Source organism: Miniopterus schreibersii (assembly GCF_964146895.1).
Source record: "Miniopterus schreibersii genome assembly, chromosome: 9".
NCBI classification, from domain to species: domain Eukaryota; kingdom Metazoa; phylum Chordata; class Mammalia; order Chiroptera; family Miniopteridae; genus Miniopterus; species Miniopterus schreibersii.
The window spans coordinates 6,374,688-6,395,396 of record NC_138118.1 but is presented as its reverse complement, the minus strand read 5'-3'; the positions used below and the strand labels follow the sequence as shown (position 1 = coordinate 6,395,396).

Sequence of the window (20,709 nt, the reverse complement as noted above, 5' to 3'; positions counted from 1 at the left end):
ACTCCTTGATCTAAGAACTGAAGAATGGATATTGTGTTAGCAGATATGAAAACAACATTGATATTGTTGCACATCTCCACTAGAGCTCTTGAGTGACTAGGTACATTGTTAATCAACAGTAGGTCTCAATAGTAGGCTTAAAATATTCAGTAAACCATGTTGCAAACAGATGTACTATCACCCAGGCTTTGTTGTACCCTTTATAGAGCACAGGTAGAGTAGATTTATAATTCTTAAGAGTCCTAGGATGTCCAGAAAGATAAATGAGCATTGGCTTCAACTTAACATCACCAACTGCATTAGCTCCCAACAAGAGAGTCAGCCTGTCCTTTGAAGGCTTGAAGCCAGGCATTGACTTCTCCTCTCTCACTGTGAAAGTCCTAGATGACATCTTCTTCTAAAATAAGGCTGTTTCTTTATTTTATTTTATTTTATTTTTATTTTATTTTATTTTATTTATTTTATTATTTTATTATTTTATTTTTTCCATCACCATTTGTCCCCTGTATGCTCTTCCTCTCTCTCCCCCCACACAATCACCTCACTGTTGTATAAGGCTGTTTCTTTTACAATGAAAATCAGTTAAGTGTAGTCGCCTTCATTAGTTATCTTAGCTAGATCTTCTGGATAATTTGCTATGTCTTCTACACCAGCACGTGCTACTTCATCTTGTACTTTTATGTGATGGAGATGATCTCTTTCTTTACACCTCATGAACCACCCTCTGCTAGCTTCAGACTTTTCTTCTGCAGCTTCCTCACCTCTCTCAGCCTTAATGGGATTGAAGAGAGTTGGGGCCTTTCTTTGGATTAAGCTTTCATTTAAGGGAATGTTGTGGCCGGTTTGATCTTCCATCCAGACCACTAAAGCTTTCTCCACATCAGCAATAAGGCTGCCTTGCTTTCTTATCATTTGTCTGTTCACTGGAGTACTTTTAATTTCCTTCAAGAACTTTTTCTCTGCATTAACAACTTGGCTAATTGATGCAAGAAGCCTAGCTTTCAGCTTGTCTCAGCTTTCAACCTGCCTTTATCACTAAGCTTGATTATTTCTAACTTTTGATTTAAAGGGAGAGATGTGTGACTGTTCCTTTCACTTGAACACATAGTAGGGTTACAAATTGGTCTAATTTCAATATTGTTGTGTCTCAAGGAATAGGGAGGCTGGAGGGGAGGGGAGGGACGGAGGAATGGAGAAAAAGAGAGAGAGAGACACACACACAGAAAGGGAGTGAGGGAGAGAGAGAGATGGGGAACAGCTAGTCGGTGCAGCAGTCAGAACACACACAGTGTTTCTTGCTTAAGTTTGCTGTCCTATATGGGCACAGTTCATGGCACCCTAAAACAATTACAGTATAATATCAAAGATAACGGATCACAGATCACCATAACAAATATAATTAAAAAGTTTGAAATATTGTGAGAATTACCAGAATGTGATACAGAGACACAAAGTGAGCAAACACTGCTGGAAAAATAACGCCAATAGACTTGCTCGACGCAGGGTTGCCACAAACCTTCAGTGTGTAAAAAACACAGTATCTGCAAAACACGATAGAGTGAAGCACAGTAAGATATCTGCCCGTACAGCTACAACTATGCCACATGAAGGACTTGGTGAGGAGGTGGCTGCTGGTCACTGGATGCCCCTGACAGAATTAATTCCACTCTTCTCAAGTCATCTGCTTGGGACTCAACATCCCGGTGGACCCGACTGACTACACTCTAGCTACAAGGGTTGAGGGTAGAAAATATACATATTTGGCATTTTTAGCTAGCATCCTGTGAAAAAGGACCCTGCCTTCCACTCAGACTTGGAATATTGGAGTAGGATTCCGAACAGAATCAGGATCCTGATTCTGGATCCAAGTAGCCAAAAAAGAAAAAAAAAGGAAACTAAAAGTCCCCTATGCCTTTTTCAAGTTCAACAGAATTCAGTGAGTTGAGAATAGAGTCTGGTGATTCCCATCAAATTTCCACTTTTCATTCATAGGTTTTTAGATGTGAATCAATATGTTTGTCGTCAACATAGGTTCATCCTAGACCCCAAAGATATACTGAGAAGTAAGGTGCTATTGTTAGGGGAACCCACCTCCCCCAGATGTTTTACTGTTATAAAAATAGCCCTGGGTGGTGTGGCTCAGTTGGTTGGAGTATCATCCTGTCCACCAAAAGGTCACAGGTCTGATTCCCAGTCAGGGCACCTACCCAGGTTGTAGGTTCGATCCCTGGTTAGGTGCATACGGGAGGCAACTGACTGATGTTTCTCTCTCAGATTGTTGTTTCTCACTCTCCTCCTCTCTCTCTCAAATCAATTTTTAAAAAAACATATCCTCAGGTTAGGATTTTAAAAAAATCTCTGAGCTAATTATAGTTCATTAAAATAAAAAAACATTGTTTACACATTACTCTCTTAAATTTCAAGCACATAATAAAATCTAATTGAGTTGATAGAAAATCAGTTTTTCTGGCTGACCTATAGGTCACATTCTAGCTAATCTTTTTTCCTTTACTTGAAAACTACTTTATATTTTCATATAATACTAAATATAATGTACTTTCCCCCCTTTTTAAACACATAAGTCACAATTTCTCCCTCCATTCTGGATTATTCACAACTATATACAGTATAAATATTCTCAACTATTTCATTATTTTAAAAAACAAACTCTTGCCCAGCTAGTATGACTCAGTGATTGAGCATCGACCTATAAACCCGAAGGTCACGGTTTGATTCCCAGTCAGGGCACATGCCCAGGTTTCGGGGGGACCCACGGTAGGGGGCGTGCAAGAGGCAGCCAATGGATGACTCTCTCTCATCATTGATGTTTCTATCTCTCTCTCTCTCTCTTCCTTCCTCTCTCTCAAATCAATGAAAACATATTTAAAAATAAAATAAAATGAAATAAAAACAACCTCTTCCCTTGGCCCTTGAATCCTTCCGTTACCTGTTTCTTTGCTTCCTTACCAAGAAAAATGTATTAAAAGCGATTTGAATATGAGTTATCTTGAATCCCTCACCTCCGGTTCTCCTCAACCTGCCCCAGGTGGGTTTCTGACTCAGCCACTACCTACCTTGATGAGATCACCAACAACCTCCATGAGCACTGCTCCCAAAGTTACCTCTCAACCCTCATGTTACATGACTTTTTCATGAGTATTTAACAACACATGACTGTTGACATTGCCCTCCTCCTCTGCTTTAACATAATATTTTCTTTCCCACAGTTCTGTGATACTATCATAAATTTGGGCTTTCCTCTTATCTCACCAGGCTAGTCCCTCCCAACTTCGTTTGCTTGCTTCAAAACGTTGGCCTGTAGCATTCCCAGTGTTCTCCTTCTTAAGGAATTCAACTCAGCCTAAGACTTTGAGTACCATCTATATTCTGGTAAGTTCTAAATTTACATTTTCAGACATTACCCCTACTCTGAAGTCTAGACTCATCTATCAAACTGCCTATCTAATATCTCCTCTTAATTCTGTACTCTAAACCTCTAAAATCTAGACTCATTTATCAAATTGCCATTCTAATATCTCCTCTTAATTCTGTATTCTAAACTTCTAAAGTCTAGACGCATCTATCAAACTGCCTATTTGATATTTTCTCCTAACCTCATACTCTCATTTCCCACTATCTCAGTTAAAGTACGAAAAACTCTGATGGCTCAAGCCAAGAGCCTAGGGTATCATCCTTGATCTCTCTCTACTTGTCCCCGTCACTCCCAATTTATCAGCTACGTCTACTGCTCCACCCCCAAATATAGAGGATCATAGTTTATGAAAATAATGACTATTTTGTCTCTTCCTTTTTGATCTGCTTATTTTTCTTCTCTTACTGCATTAATAAGGACCTGCTGGGATATGTTGAGGATAGCATTAAGAGTGAACATTATTTGCATGTACTTGAATTGAATGTGAATGCTTCTAACTTTTTACTACTGAGTATAATGCTCTCCGATGGTGTCTGGTAGATGTACTGTTTGTTATAGGATATTTCTTTCTACTTGACTATGCAGCAAATGTTCGGTTAGAACTGGATCTCAGACTTTTCAAATTAATTTTGGACATGATCGTAAAATTCTTCTCTTGTAATCTATGAATTTAGCGAACATATTAGATACCCTAGAATCGCATCATCTTTGCATTCTTGAGGTTCACCTGTTCCTCCAATTCACTTCCCCTGGACTTGGGCCGCTCCCGTGTCCACGGCTGCTCTGAAAGCACTTTGTACTAGGCAGGCTCTTGGTTTTCTTGAACCATGTGATACCATCTCCCCGGGTCCTCTAGAAGGAGCCTGCCTTCTGGTTTTCCTTTTCAGTGAAGGATCACTGAAAAGGAAAACCCCTCAAAAATTAATGCTGGCTCAAGTTCAGGTAAGGTGAGAAAAGAAACCTGTGCGGGGAGAAGTCGAGACAGAGACCGTAAAATGTCAAGGCCTAACCAAAAGACTAGTCTCTCTAGGTGATTGCGAGCCGGGTCGAAGAGCCTGGAGCCTGTGCTTAGTATGCCATCTTGAGGACAGAGAGGAAAGGACTCGAGTTATTTTGGTTGATGACATAAAGAGATTTGGGGATCATCTTGACTTAGGGGAATGCCCTTGATCTGGAATATAATGACATATAGCAGGGCCAGGAAAAGTGATCCTTTACAGAGAAGGAAAACCCCACCAAAATTAATGCTGGCTCAAGTTCAAGTAAGGTGAGAAAAGAAACCGGTGTCAGAAGAAGGAAAGACAGAGACCATAAAATGGAAAGGGCTAAAAAATTTTAATTGAAAGCTGATTATTTCCCTTGAAAATTTCCATCATCATCATCCTCCGAAAAAAATTTGCTAAACATTCTCATAGGTCCTGAATCTTTAATATATAAAAGGGGTGGGGAGGAAGCCAAAGGAAAGTTCCCTTTCATCCAATCTGACCAGCAATATGGCCAACATTTGTATGTAGCCAGGTATGAGGTAGAAAACGTGGAAGAAAGATTGAAGTCATACTGAAACTTCCTTCTAGATTAATGGGAGAATTTCTTTGAATTTTAGTAACTATCCTAGGCCTCTTAGAATATTCAGGGGGGATAAGAATTGGGAATCCTAAATCAGTCTTATATACCTTGATTGAGTACACAAATACCTGTGGAAACCTTTTGACATGCCAGGCACTAGGACATGCATTGGAGATAAAGCTCTGAGAAATGCGGGCATCAGCCCTGCCTTCATGAAACGTGCGGCCTGGTGAGGGGCGAGAGCACGGACAAGCATTCACTGCCAATGTGATGCGAAGTACTGAAAGCAGGGGAGGAGTGACTGCCGGTAAACAGCATGCAGAGGTCATTAAATTGAGACTTTAAAAGAGTAGACACACAGCCATTGGTCATTCCAACCAGACTCCTTGTTTCTTTCCAAAGCTGGAAAAAAAACACCCCACAGATTCTTTGCTTATGACAGATATTTTCCTCTTTATCTAAAGGTTTCTTTAAAAACAAGAGTGTGCCCTGGCCAGGTAGCTCAGTTGGTTAGAGCATCATCCCCATACACCAAGGTTGCCGGTTCTGTTCCGGGCAGGGCACATGCAACAATCAACCAGTGAGGGCATAAATAATTGGAGCAACAAATCGACATTTCTCTCTCTCTAAAAACCAATCAATGAATAAAAATTAAAAAACAAGAATGTATGGTTGCAGAATCATGGCATTCCAGAGGCGGGGGCCTTGGTGACCACTGGCTATCAGTGGAAAATTGGCTTGTGTTCTCACTGTCACAACTCAAGTGGAGCCCACCGACTGTGAGGAAAAAGATGTGACAGCCTGAGGGTCTGCTCCAGGGCAAATCCTCTATGAGAAAAGACAAAGCTCACGTTGTTCTACTAGCGAACTTAAGAGGACTTGGGGAAGGTGAAAAATGTTTTAGTTGGACTTCACTGATGACCGGTTTAGGTTATCGCCAAGAAGCAGGAGAAAGGATAGCAGATGGGCTAGGACCTCAACAAAGCTATCTGGGAGCGACTCTGATATTCATGAAAATCTCTTGCATGAGGACCGAATGCTAACCTCAAGGTAGTCAACTCAGAAGTGAGATTCAGTTTTCAGGTTGTCCCCACAAAACTGGACATACGAGCCATTCTGGGACCTGGCGAAAGCTGAAGAATGCCCTTGCACAGGGTGCAGGAACACATTCGCCAGTATCAAGGGATAGGCTTTTATCCCCACGTCCTGGATACCTGAATCACTACGAGGGCTTTCAGTGCAGATGTACGTTGAATATGCTCTGGGGGTCAAACATGACAAGATAGACATTTATGAAATCACTACTTTTTATTTTTAAAGAAGGAAAGAGTATAGAAGCACAGAGAGGGTAAGTGGTTTCCCATAGAATCAATCACAGGCTCTCTCTACTATACTAGCTTGCCTCTCTTGCTATTGGAGAATTTCTCAAAGCACAAGAAATCAGGGGCCTTGTTCAGGGCTGGCAGGGGTGAGGGAGTGCTATTCCATTATTATGGTAATCTGTGGTCTTTAGAACTACAAAAGCCTGCAGGATCTCAAGATGTCTAGACGAAAAAAGGCTTCCACTGGAGGACTGGGATGGTGGAGCATGGCTCCTGGAGAGAGTGACAGTGTAAGCGGGGGAGCTGGCGAGTGGCCATTCCTGTCCCCACAGTGACTGCACGTTTTACTTCTCAGCGTGGATGTAAGCCCACAGCGGGTTTTCCTCCCACCAAGGCAGACAGGCCAGGCTGGTAGCCACTTCCTTCTGGATGGGCCAGCCCCAGGCCTCAAAGAACGGAACCAGATTCTTCTGCACTTTTTTGGAGAACTTCATCACCCACAGGTTCATCTTGCCAACGTTGTCTTTGGGGATCTCGACGAGGTTCTGGTACTCAGCAAAGAGGCAGGTGAATGACTCCCACCCAAAGGCCTCCTGGAGCTGGGAAGACATTTATGAAATCACTACTTTTATTTTGAAAGAAGGGAAAAAAGAAATACGAAGCACAGAGAGGTTAAGTGGTTTTCCATAGAATCAGAGGCTCTATGAGGCGTCCAGTTTCCAAAAGGAACTGCAATGAGCTTGGTCATCGGAATGTGTCATTGTGGGTGATTGCTGCCTCTTAATCATTCATTAGCTTCACTATTATCTGTCCCTGTCTCCCCACATGACCCCTGCACATAAATACAATCCCATTGGCTCATTCCACCTCCTGTCAAAAACCTATTCCCCCTGAGTCTAGTAGGGGATGTTATGGGAACCTAATATCTGAAAGGGGGTAAATATTCAATAAGTGACAGTTATTATGATTATTATTATCTTTAACTTAAAAAAAAAAAAATGGCCCGGCCGGGTGTGGCTCAGCGGTTGAGCATCGACCTAGGATCCAGGCGATCAGGGTTCGATTCCCGGTCAGGGCACATGCCCGGGTTGCGGGCTGCAGCCGATCAATGACTCTCTCATCATTGATATTTCTCTCTCTCTCCCTCTCCTTTCCTCTCGGTGAAATCAATAAAAAATATATTTAAAAAAAAAAAAGATCCCCCAGATCCTAACTGTTTTCCCAGGCATCAGACAGGTCTGAGCCTGAGTGAGATGAAAAACCCTCACGTAGTACATCCTTGGGATGTTATGGAGAAAAGAGGGCAATAGAGCTGAACTTTGATAGGTGACCTGCCAGGTGATAGATAAGATGTTCAAACAAGTTTCAGCCACAGGAAGGAAACATGGGGAGGCACAGAAGCCTGGAACAGCAAGGTATGCTCCTAGGGGGAAGCAGCCTGGTGCAATGGAGGGTAATTACGGAGGTGAGGAAACTGGGCGCTGGAGCTGGAGGTTCCCATAAGGCGCCTTCCACACTCTGCTAACCAGCTTCGACTTTATGCTGCGTGGAGAGGAGAGCACTGGGAAAGTGTTAAGTGTGGAATATGAAGATTGTTTAGGAAGATGGGTTGTAGAGGTAGAGGCAAGGTGCTGGAACAATTTAGGAGGCTTCTGAAATAGGCAAGGAAGGGTAATGAGGACCTGAGCTAGGGCGGAGTGGGAGGCGTGAGGGCGAGGAGAGCCCCTGCAGGCTTGGGAAGCAGGTGTCTGCTTGTCCCGAGGCCGAGGCTCAGGCGCCAAGATGGCTTTTGCAAAATGAAGTTCAGGGCCCCATGGTGAGTGGGGAGGTGGGGAGGGCAGAGTTAGGCCTTTGACTTTCCGCTTCAGTGGCAACCTCCTACCATCTAAGGTCTGTTTCCTTGTAGACCCTCAGACTGGCTAAATAAGAATCCAGAATGGAGGCAACGCAAAGTCATTTCGTTGACATTCACTCTTTAGAAAAGTGAGTGAAAGATACCCGGCCGGTGTGGCTCAGTGGTTAAGCATCAACCCATGATCCAGGAGACAGCAGTTAGATTCTAGGTTTCAGGCTCTATCCCCAGCAGGGGGCGTGCAGGAGGCAGCTGATCAATGAGTCTCTCTCATCATTGGTTTCTCTCTCTCTCTCTCTCTCTCTCTCTCTCTCTCTCTCTCTCTCTCTCTCTCTCCCTTCCTCTCTCTGAAATCAATAAAGGCATATTTAAAAAAAAAAATGAGTGAAAGCAGAAATAAAAAAGAAATAACTCATCATTAACTTCTGATTTTAAGTTCTGGGTCCGTCCTTTAAATGTGTGATGTTGGACAGGCTGTTTAAACTCATCTTAGTATGTGCGTCTATGAGAAGTGTGCCGTCCAGCTCCTAGCGGCAGGGTTGATGAGGACAGTGTAGGAGATCTGATTTGGAGAACAGCTTTGACAACTCCAAAACATTAAAATCCCAAGTAGCACTGGGGGAGGAGACAGGGACTTGTGCTTATTTCACAGGAAGTGGACCTGGTTCAGGGCTTCCTCCTACTGAGTTGGTTGGTGAGTTAGTTAGTTAATGATTCTAAAAACATTTGGGGTTCAAGTGGGGTGACAGAAATCTGCGAATCTCCTTGCTAGACTGACCTCCTACCATTCCTTCTTGCAGTTGTCCCATAGACACATCACTATTACTATGAAGGGACGTAACACTCACTTGGCCCATAAAACTAAGTGAGGTAAAACAAAGCGAAATAAGACAATGACCCTGTCTGGAGCGCTTATTAGGGGACCAAGGTCAAAACCAATGAGTGGAAGAGCTGCGATTCAATCTCAAGAATGCCTAACTTGGTACTTTGGCCAAGAGCTTCTGCTCTTGGCCAAAGTGCCAATAGGCTGTGTTTCTCTCTACTTTTTTTTTTTTTCTTTTTCATAATACTTTTCCTTTCCTCTTACTTATGATCGCAAAATCACAGGAGGCAAGGGGGACAACTCCAAAACATTAAAATCCCAAGTAGCACTGGGGGAGGAGACAGGGACTTGTGCTTATTTCACATCTAGAAATGTATAAGGTGAGAAATCGCCGTACGGCCCAGTCTCCCGTGTCTGGGGGAGGGGGTGGGCCCAGGCTGGTGAGGGTGGTGAAGGGTGTTACAGGACGAAGGGGTGTGATGGTCCCCACCTCCCCGAATCTCGGCTCAGTACCTGTAGATACGTTTCCAGAGCTGTCCACGTGTCCCACTTACACAGGGGGGCTCCCTCCTTCAGGTACTCTCTGATTCTCTTCTCTCGTGCTTGAGGGCACAGAGCTTGGTGGGCCTGAGCCCTGGGGATGCCCAGGACTGTCTCATGCACATAGACGGACCAGAGGTTGCAAGTAGCCTCAGTACTGTTTGGGGGGAATTCCCACCCATGCTGCTGCTGGTTGTGGCCCAGCTCATGCATGGGTCCCCACAGACCTCTTCTTCTTATGTGGGTCTCACTGATGAGTTCCTTCACCGACTGCACGTGACACATGATGGGGTACCCTGAATGCATCCAGCCTGGGAACCCAAAAGGAAGAGCTGAGGCATGGTGGGGGGGCACCCGAACCCATCTCCCTTCATTCCTCTCCACTGTGTAACTTTCCCTCAACATCCTGGCTGCAGCCAGTTAATTCCAGGATCTCTGTGCTCATCGGAAAGTAGATGGCTCTCCTGACTTGGTCAGAAACTGGAGTCCTTGCTCCCACCCAGCCCCTCACACTGGAGTTACACCCTCCACCTCACTGGGGCCCTGAAGACTATGAACACACTTCACACGTTCTCGATATAATTCCGGGCTTCATTTGCGTGTGTTACCTATGCGTGTGAGGCTGTGAGTTTGAGACCCTTGAAACGAGAATGGTGTCATCTCTTCTCCTATGCAGACTACTACTGTCCAGATGTATACTCTTTAACACAGAGAATCTTGAGGCCCAGGGGAATTTTTCCCACGTGGGAACCAGACTTCCTTATTTTTTCCTTTAGATTCCCTTCTTTCCTCTAAACCACTCAATACTTAATATAAGCCTCGTTAGTCCCTCTTTTCATTGCCAACTCTGACTTATGCTTGAAGGGAATGTTTCTATTTTAGCCTCTCCCAGTGTCATCTGTGAACTCCTGGTACTATGTTTTCTGAGGTGGTTCTACCCATCCTGTGCAATCTCACCTTGTAGGTGTAGATGATGTACCTTCTCGCATGTAAACATCTTTGCATCCCATCAAGGTCCATGTCTTTTATGTCTATCTACCTTTATCAGTAAGATTATGCCTTTCCCATACTGGACATTAAAAAGGGGCAAAATAATAAATGGTGCCCACTGACTAGAAGTCCTTCCCTGGAGCACCCACCAGAGGAGATCTGCACGTCGGCAACAATCCTCTCAGGACGGTGGAAGGGGAAGGGCTGAGACGCCAGCTTGGCTATAGCCTGCATTATCTCATCCCAGAGGCGGAGCACAGGCTCGGGGTCCTCCAGGGTCTGGAGGTTTGCAGTTGGCACAGTCAGGATGATGTTGTCTGTTTCCAGCTCTCCCCAGGGAGCCTGGATCTCCTGGACACAGCTCCTCCACTCCTCCAGGGATGTCTTACCTGGCAATAAATACCACGGATCTGTCAGCCGCTTCCCCAACTTCCCTTGAACTGAAAAACACAACTTGAACTCCAGGAGGAAGATACGGAAATAATGAACTACTATCACGCAGGTCTCCATGCTGTGAAGGGAAGAACAGGCCTCCAGGCCCTTGCTTTGGTTCTACCCTGCAGTCCCCACAGACAGGGTGATCGATTTCTCCTGCCTCCACTTCAACGTCGAGCAGTTCTCCCTCCTTCTGCCCACCTGGCCTTACCCCTCTCCTCCTTAGCAACCAGCCTCTAACCACTGCAGCACCCTCAGCCGACCCTTCACCCCTCAACGTTTAGTCCACTTACCCAGCTTGTAGTATGGGGCAGGCACAGCCCCCTTAACAGTGACGGAGATGGGTCCCAGGTTACTGCCTTTGGGTAAGATGACATAGAGAAGGCCACCCCAGAGGCAAGAGATTGACTGACTGGTGTTTCCCATACACCACTGGCGAGTCACCACAGGGGCTCGACACATCTTGCTGGCATTGGTCAGGTCATCGGTGTGGCAGCCAATCTGTACCTGGAAAAGCGATTCCACCGTGTGTGGGAGGAACTAGGTCCCTGTGGTGTGAGTGTGGGGTGGTGTGCAATGTTGTGTGGATGCAGGGTATTAGAAAAACTTCAAGAGCTCCAGGATGGCCGTGGAGTAGATGGAAGTTACACTCACCTCCTCCCTGGACCAAATCAAAATTACAACTAAATTATAGAGCAATCAACCTGAGTGATCAACTAAAGACTAGCTGAACAGAAGTCTTATAAACAAGGATTTATAGAAGATTCCACATTGAGACTGGTAGGAAGGGTGGAGACACGAAGGGGCTGGCCACACAGCCATGTGCAGTGGTTGAGAATACCAACAGCTACCTCAGCTGCAAAAGTACCCCGGGAAGAACACGGGGTATCAACTTCACACCAGGCTCCCTACCCCGGAGCACCAGTGCTGGGAGCCCGCATAACATCTGACTGAAAATCAGAGTTTAAAGACAAAGAGAGAATCTTAAAAGCAGCAAGAGAAAAGCAGTTAGTTACCTACAAGGGATCACCCATACGACTGTCCGCTGATTTCTCAACAGAAACCTTGCAGGCCAGAAGGGAGTGGCACAAAATATTCAAAGTGATGAAAAGCAAGGACCTAGCCCTGGCTAGTGTGGTTCAGTTGGTCAAGCATCGTCCCAGGCACAGAAAGGTCACTAGTTCGATTCCCGATCAGGGCACATGCAGTCGGGCAGCAACCAATTAATGTTTTTCTCTTCACTTCGATGTTTCTCTCTCTCTCTCTCTCTCTCTCTTCCTCACCCTTCCTCTCTATCTAAAATCAACATATATAATTATTTGCAGATGACGTGACACTGTATATAGAGAACCCTAACAATTTCACCTAAAAACTACTAGAACTGATGAATGGATCCTGTAAAGCAGCAGAATACAAAATAAATATTCAGAAATTGGTTGCATTTTCATATGGCAATAGTGAACTATCAGAAGGGAAAACTAAGAAAATAATCTCATTTATAGTTGCATCAAAAAATAATAAAATACCTAGGAATGAATTTAGCCAAGGAGGTAAAAGACCTGTACTCAAAAAATAATAAAATGCTGAAGCAAGAAACTGAAGATGATATAAATAAATGGAAGCATATACCATGTTAATGAATTGGAAGAACTAACTTCATTAAAATGTCCATACTACCAAAAGCAATCTATAGATTCAAAGCAATTCCCATCAAAATACCAATGGCATTTTTCATAGAACTAGAACATGTCATCCAAACATTTGTATGGAACCTCAAAAGACCCTGAATAACTACAACAATCTTGAGAAAGAACCTGGAGTTGGAGGTATCATGCTACCTGATATCAAACACGCTATAGTCATCAAAACAGCATGGTACTGGCATAAAAACATACACATAGATCAATGGAACAAATTAGAAAGCTCAGAAATAAACCTATGCCTATATGCACAGCAAAGGAGGCAAGAACACACAATGGAGTAAAGACAGTCTATTTGATTAATAGTGCTGGGAAAGTTGGACAAATACACGCAAAAAAAAAAAAAAAGAAAAGAAAAAAGAAAAGAAACTAGATCACTCCTTACACCACACACAAGAATAAAATCAAAATGGATTAAAGCTTAAATGTAAAACTCAAAACCATAAAAATCCTAGAAGAAAACATACCCAGAAGTGAATCACTGGGTCATAAGGCAGTTCCATTTTTAATTTTAAACATAGGCAGGAAAATATCAGACATTTCTCATAGCAATATTTTTTCTGATGTATCTCCTCGGGCAAGGGAAACAAAAGAAAAAAAATAAACAAATGGGACCACATCAAACTAAAAACATTTTGCACAGCAAAGGAAATTCTCAACAAAATGAAAAGACAACCTACTGAATGGGAGAAGATATTGGCCAATGATACACCCTCTAAGGGCTTAATATCAAAAATTCATAAAGAACTCATACAACTCAACAGCAAAAAACCCCAAACAATCCAATTAAAAAATGGGCAAAGAACCTGAATAGTCACTTCTTCAAGAGGACATACAAATGGCCATAGACATATGAAAAGATGCTCAGTGTCACTAATCATCTGAGAGATGCAAATTAAAATCACAATAACACTCACACCTCTCAGAATGGCTGTCATCAATAAATCAACAAACGAGGTGTTTGGTGGGGCTGTGGTGAAAAGGGAACCCTCGTGCACTATTGGAGGGAATGCAGACTGGTGCAGCTACCATGGAAAACACGTAGGGAGGCTCCTCAAAAAATTAAAAATGGAGCTGCCTTATGATCCAGTGATTTCATTTATATATATATATATATATATATATAAGTGAAATCACTGGAGATATATATATATCTGAAGAAACCCAAAGCACTAAATCGAAAGAATATATGCACCATTCTGTCCATTGCAGCGTTATTTACAATAGCCAAGATATGGAAGCACCCCAAGTGCCCATCAATAGAGGAGTGGATAAAAAAGCTGTGGTACATATATACAGTGGAATATTACTCAGCCATAAAAAGAATGAAATCCTACCATTTGCCACAGCATGGATGGACCTAGAGGGTATTGTGCTAAGTGAAATGAGTTGGTCAGAGTAAGATTTGTCTTACCATGTGATTTCACTTATGTGTGGAATCTAAAGAATAAAATAAATGAACAAACAAAATTGAAACAGACTCATAGATACAGAGAACAGACTGATGTTTGCCAGAGGGGATAGGGGTTTGGGGAACTGGGTGAAATAGCTGAAGGGGTTGAGAAGTACAGATTGGTAGTTGCAAAATAACCATGGGATGTCAAGTCCAACATAGGGAATATAGTCAATAATATTGTAACAACTGTGTATAGTGCCAGGTGGGTACTTGAATTAGTGAGGGGAAGACTGTGTATAAAGTATGTGATTGTCTAACCACTATGCTATAAACATGAAACTAACACAAAATAATGTATGTAAACGGTAATAAAATAAAATAAAAAAATTAAAAAAAGACAAACTCCAGCTTCTCTTTTCTCTGAGCTGTGCATGGAAACCTGTGATATTTTAGCACTCCAAAAGTCACATGGACTGAAAGGCACATAGAATGACTTTTTCAGGGATTAGAACAGCTCTTGAGGCTGATTCTGACTAGGGTCCCTTCATACCAGGCAGAAGCCCGGGCTGTTCTACGGGGACCCTAAACCAGCGTGTTGAGTTTGATGCTGGGGATGAGCCTGATGGGTCCTGTCTGCCCTTTGTGCCCAGACTGGAGATCTGACTACAGGCTGTGGGATCTGGCCTGAGGGGGAGGCCCGAGTCTCTCTTTCTCTCTTGCCCAGGGCTCCCCTCCTGGTCTGATGGACTGAGTACTCCTTTGTCTGGAGTCCTGGAATTGCTTTTCTTAGGTTTAATATAAGTGAGCTCCAGAAAGGAGCCTGACACAAGAAACCCTAACGGTGGAAGGAAGCGACCTTCAGAACTGAGGCAGGGAGAATTTAAATTCTGTGTGCAGGGCCTAGTTTTGTGAGTGACCAGATTAAGTATACCCTTCAGGTGTCAAGGTAAAGCGGTAAAGCCCAGAAAGGCAGTGTGCTATGGGGAAACGGGTGGGCTTGAGAATATGCAACGGGCCCCCCTTCTCACACTTGCTGTCTCAAACGTTGCCACGCACAGAAATCGCAGGCTTAGGGCTGAGTCCTGGATCTGATGTTAGCGCTCTGGCAACGTCGCTCACTGCCTCAGGCCCCGTCAAATTTCGCTGCTTCACCTGGGAAATCTGTAAAACGGGCAGAATACTCCCTTCCCGAGCTCCTGGGAGCACTGCCATGAGCTGGATGGGCATGAAGCAGCCCTGAGGTTTGGGGTGAGGGCAGTGGGTGTTCTGGCCTTACCTTCAGGCGGGCGGAGGCCGCAGCTGCAGACAGTGAGACTTCTGCCTTTTGTCCATTTGGGATGTAGAGCCCAGTGCTCACCCAGGAGTCACTCTTGCCTGAGAAAAGCCATAGGAAAGGCTGAGCTCTTCCCCCACACGAAGCCTCACTCTCAGGTGCAGGCCTCCCCGACATACCCTAACTCACCCATGCTCCTTGCTCTCAGCCCTCCTAAACCCCAAGCAGGACCCCAGCGCCTCTTCCTGGACCTCAGCACCTGCTAACCCACCTTCCCCGGGTCCCACGCAGCTCCCAGCACTCTCCCCTCCCTCCACACCTGGGTTGTTTCCAAGGATGTCCACAGTGATGGGGCAGTCCGAGGGGGCCTGGCTGGTGTCGAGTTTCTTGGTTTGCAGCTCCTTCATCAGGTCGGTGCAGTCAGTCCCAGAGCTGACGAGCTCCGTGGCTAGGTGGAGCACTGCAGCCTCCCGGGAACCACTGGCCACTGGGTATTTGGGGCTCACAGCTGGGATGCCCCACACCTTCAGCATCTTCCGTAAATATCGGTGAATGGATATGTACGCAGGGACCTTCTCTGCAGGGATCTGCAGGAAGGCGGCCCCATCGAATTCCAGTTTTTTCATCCAGCTCTTTTCCAAGTTTTCGCCCCCATGGTTCAGGGAAGCCTGGAACTTCAACAGCGCCTTGCGAAAGTGGTAGCTCCTCATCTCGGGGGTGGGGACAGGGAAACAGCCTGGGTTGAGGGTCTGAGGTAGGATGCTGAGGCCAAAGCAGTTGAGAATGTTGTTACCAGGGAAACAAGCCAAGGCGGAGCAGTCCGGGTTCCGGGCGGCCCAGCTCCAGGCCTGGCCCCCGATCAGCAAGCCCCCTCCTTCAGCCACAAACTCCTGCAGCTGCTTCGCCTGACTGTTGCTGTAAGCCTTGCAGCAGTAGACAGCCACGCAGCTCGTCACACGGGCCTCCAGACTGCATTCCACGCCGTGCTCTGACAGCAGGGCATACAGGTCTTTTAGTTCTGTGTCCACCCCGACTTTGCCAGTCTGGCCTCTGGATAGCCAGCGTATGGCATTGAGCAAAAAGGGCCCCAACTTGGGAGTCAAGAGCATGCCCTCGTGGGCAGCCAGGACCACCCGGCCCCGGCCGTAGCGGGCCGCGGCCAGGAAGCAGCTGAGGGAGGCATCTAGCCCCAGAGGGAAGGCCAGGGCCCCGTGCACCAGCAGCTGCGAGGGGATTCCTCCCATCCTGATGTCCAGCTCGCAGATCCCTTTCAGGAGCTGGTTCTGGTCCTGCTGCAAGTCCTCTCCACACCTGGAAAGTGAAACGGGGAACAAAGGGGTTACAGTCAGTCAATGAACCACTGACCTGAGCTCACTGCAGAGAGAAATCTGTGTGTGGGTACAGAGACCACCAGGTTCATGCCAGTTTCCTGTTCTTACTGGTAACACTTAGGACTGTAGTGCACAGAACCATTTATTTTTTCATGTCTGAGGCATATGTTTTCACCTCTTAACAACTGATGGCATGTCATTGTTTAATGGGCATTGCTTGCTCTTTCTCGGTGACACATAAAATAACGGTGCCTCTTATAATCCATGTGGCCATAGATCTGATGAAATACTGAAGAGGTAGTGGCCTTAATTGCACATTTAAAAAAAAATTTTATTTTAAATACATCTTTATTGATTTCAGAGAGAGGAAGGGGAGGGAGGGAGAGATAGAAACATCAATGATGAGAGTCATTGATCGGCTGCCTCCTGCACACCCCCAGCTGGGGATCGAGCCCGCAACCCGGGCCTGTGCCCTGACCGGGAATCAAACCCGTGACCTCCCGGACCCTAGGCCGATGCTCAATCGCTGAGCCATGCTCGGCCGGGCTCGCACATCTTAAAATCCACACTCTCCGAATGAATTCTTCCCATGTCAGTCAACTGAGTGTGAGCTAGTCTGGCTTGAATTTCCTATCTTTTCAAATAGTTAAACATATAAATGAATTAAATTAGAAGAAATGGTCTATTATTCCAAGAGAAAGTAGTTCTACTTATACATATCTCAGAGCTAATTTTCTTCAAAAGGTGGGTGGGGGGGGAGCTGTAAGAAAACATCAAATTACCCTCACCTTGTGCCAGTTCTGATCCAGGGACACATTACAAGTAAGTTGTTTAACATAACACTTGAAGATTTATACAAACACACTTTTTTTTTTTTTTGTTACAAAACAAAATTCTCGCCTAAATCTGATGATGTATTTACTACTTTTTATTGAGAAATGTTCAAAATGTAATGATTCAGAAAAGGTTTTGTATTCCAGGACTTTTCCTTCTTTCTCTTTTAAAAAAACCAATTAGTAGATGCTCTAAATGTCAAACAATAGGAAACTGGTTAAATAAGTTATGGTTAACCCTAGAGAGCATACCAAGTGGTAATTAAGAGAATTAGATAGTGGAAAATGCTTAGTGAGAAATTTTTAAAAATCAGATTCCAAGATACTGTGCACTAAATAAGCCGGTTTGCAAAACAAACAAAACACCCAAAACAAAGCAAAAACAGATAAAAAACACAAAACCAGACACAGATACAGGATTTAAAGTAACATGGCGAATGCCATACGGGTTCAGGTATCAGTGTTGTTTAAAAAAAAAGTTTTTATTGATTTTAGAGAGAAGAAGGGAGAAGGGAGAGGGAAAGAGAGAGAAACATTGTTCACCTGCCTCCTGTATGCACCCCGACCAGAGACTGGACCCACAACCTGGGCATGTGCCCTGACCAGGAATCGAACCAGCAACCTTTCGGTGCACAGGACGGTGCTCAACCAACTGAGCCACACCGGCCAAGGCCAGGCATCAGTTTTGCTCGTAGCCTGTTCTACCTGTAGAGACCCTAGACTTGTGGGAAGTTAATGACATTGAGCTACAAGACTTAGCTTGTAGACTTGGCTTCCACTTTTAAGTGTTCTTCCAGAATCTTCTGAAAAGCACCTTCTAAAGTCTCACCTAATGACAGAAAACCTTCAGTCTGGAGAGCCGCCGTTAATGAAATTGCTAACCTTCGGATTCACGCTCACTCCTAAATCTACTATCCAGCTGAGCGGGTCGCTGGTGGGCCCCGGTTCTGATGGTCCGGGCATGATCCTGCTTCCTCCCTCCACACAACAGCCAGAGGACCCTATGAAAATCACTTGCCCTCTCAAAGCTGCCATTCTCTCATTGGTTTCTGGGCATATTAAATAAAGATAACATTCCTAAGTTGGCAAATACACTGCTTGATACACAGAAAGCCTTCAACAGGGGTCAATGATTATTTAAAATACATAAATACCCCCAGTATACTGATCTGATAATAGGATGTTATATCCGATAAACAGGGACCTTAATACCTAAAGGTCACTGATACCGGTTGAGTTGTGTCCCTCCGAAATTTATAAATTTATATGTGGAAGTCCTAACCCCCAGCACTTCAGAATGCAACCTTATTTGGAAATCAGATAATCGAAGAGGTAATTAGCTAAGTTAGGATAAGGCCATACTGGAGTAGGGTAGGCCCCTAATCCAATATGACTGGTGCCCTTTTTAAAAGGGGAACTCTGGACACTAAAAGCAGACAGGGAGAATACCGGTTGTCCATGAAGGTGGAGATCAGGGTGATGCTTCACCAATCCAAGAAAGGCCAAGGACAGCCAATACACCACCAGAACAGGTTCACCCTGGCAACCCTCACAAGGAACCAACTCTTCCAGGGCCTCCATCTCAGATTTGCAGCCTCCGACTATGAGATAAGCCACCCACTTTGTGGTACTTGGTTCTGCCAGCCCTAGAAGCTACTTGTCACAATTCTGAAAACTGATCCTCGGGAAACCCTTAGCTGTAGGTGATGTGTAAAACTGGTCTGGATGTTTCCTCACATTCTCGGACCTACTTTTAAAAACACTGGCACCAACTCAGAAAGTTGCTCAGGGGTAGGACCACATCTTGTATGTATGTCTCTGGCTCCAGAAGCACCTACTTCTGAGCCCGGCGGGGAGACAGGATCTGTAGGCAGTTAGGCATGCCATAGACACTAGGGGGGCTTTGAGGATGCAATTAGGTGAAGTTAACACGCAACGGGGCGAGATGACCCATTGAGCCGCATTGCCTCATAGGAGTGTGCCCGTTTCCTCTCCGGAAAAGACTCTCCCTCTCAGCGTTGCCAGTGTTCAATAGGTCATTCTGTATTAAATGCCTAAGACAGTGCCTGGCACAATTCTGAAATTTTAAACTAGGCAGTCAGGATGGGCTGCCCAGGTCGGGCCGAGGAAAGCAGCGCCGAGCCTCCAGGAAGAGCCTGCGGCCCAGAGAGGGAGCCTGTGCGCCTGCGGCAGAGCGGGCCGGAGGCCGGAGGGGTGACGGGAGGCCGGGTAAGGGTAATGCGAATGACCTCAGATCTCTACTTGCCAGTATTTAAGTCTTGTAAGATACCTTTTTTATAATATTTAATCTGGATAATGGCATAATGGAAGCAGCTATTATTTAAGGAGGCTTCATACAGGCCAGGCATTTATACGTAGGGATGATCTCTTTTCATGATTATAATAAACCTGAAAGGTATCATTCTCGCTTTATAAATGAGACTTAGAAACGTTAGTCCGTTCGCCCCATGTTTCTTAGCTAATAACTGGCAAGGACAGGAAGCAGATCCAGGGTGGCTCTCACCTGCACACACCAGAAATCTCTCTTCCACTGTGGGGTGTTTGCATGAAGCCCACAGCGGGCTACACGGCAATCGACAGGTATATTGTGTGCAAGAGAGGCTTTGAATAGGCATGAAGGTGCCGACAATACTGCGTTGATGAAAAAGGAGAAGCGTGTCCCTTTAGAGCTGGAAGAGCAGAAGGCACAGAGGAAGGGAGGGAAGGAGAGACGGTGGCGTTTAGGTCACACACCAAATCCCACCCGAGCAGACAGGTGACACGGGCGATGGCCTTCTGAATGCCACTGACTGGCCTGTCATAGCAAAGCCAGCAGTGATCAGAAAGTTCAGTGGGAAGTGAGTTGCCGTCATTGTGGCCACAGGTTGGCCTCGTCTATTCTGTCCCCTGTGGTGACGAGTTGACTTATTTTACCTGAGGCGCTTGGTTCTTAATTTGTTTTCTTGACTTGGAAATCCCCCTTTCATCTCATTCTGTCTCCGGTTTTATTTAACATCCATTTTTTTAGAAAGTTCTTTCCTGGCTTTCTGGAAGCATTCTCAGGAAACGTGCTTCTGTTCACGGGGGGTGGTCACCTTTTTCCTCCAGGTGTGACTGATTCCATCGTCTTTCCATACTAAATTTCTGTCTCTCATATTTCCCTTTTAAAAATCATCACAGCATTTGTATGTGGTCTTTCTATGGATTTTTTTCGC

General features: G+C 45.0%; 1 protein-coding gene across 1 annotated transcript in view; it reads right to left on the bottom strand.

Annotated features, from left to right (window-relative positions):
* Positions 1-6,291: 6,291 nt before the first annotated feature.
* LOC308561874 (TRPM8 channel-associated factor 1) overlaps positions 6,292-20,709 on the bottom strand; it is a gene marked incomplete at its 3' end in the record, with an annotated part of 66,512 nt that continues 52,094 nt past the window's right edge. The window contains exons 3-8 of the mRNA XM_081147416.1: positions 15,650-16,641; positions 15,334-15,431; positions 11,255-11,468; positions 10,676-10,915; positions 9,510-9,847; positions 6,292-6,920 (exon numbers count right to left, since the gene is read on the bottom strand). Coding sequence (XP_081003542.1) covers positions 6,666-6,920; positions 9,510-9,847; positions 10,676-10,915; positions 11,255-11,468; positions 15,334-15,431; positions 15,650-16,641 — 2,137 coding nt within the window. The remainder of the gene's footprint in view (positions 6,921-9,509; positions 9,848-10,675; positions 10,916-11,254; positions 11,469-15,333; positions 15,432-15,649; positions 16,642-20,709) is intronic.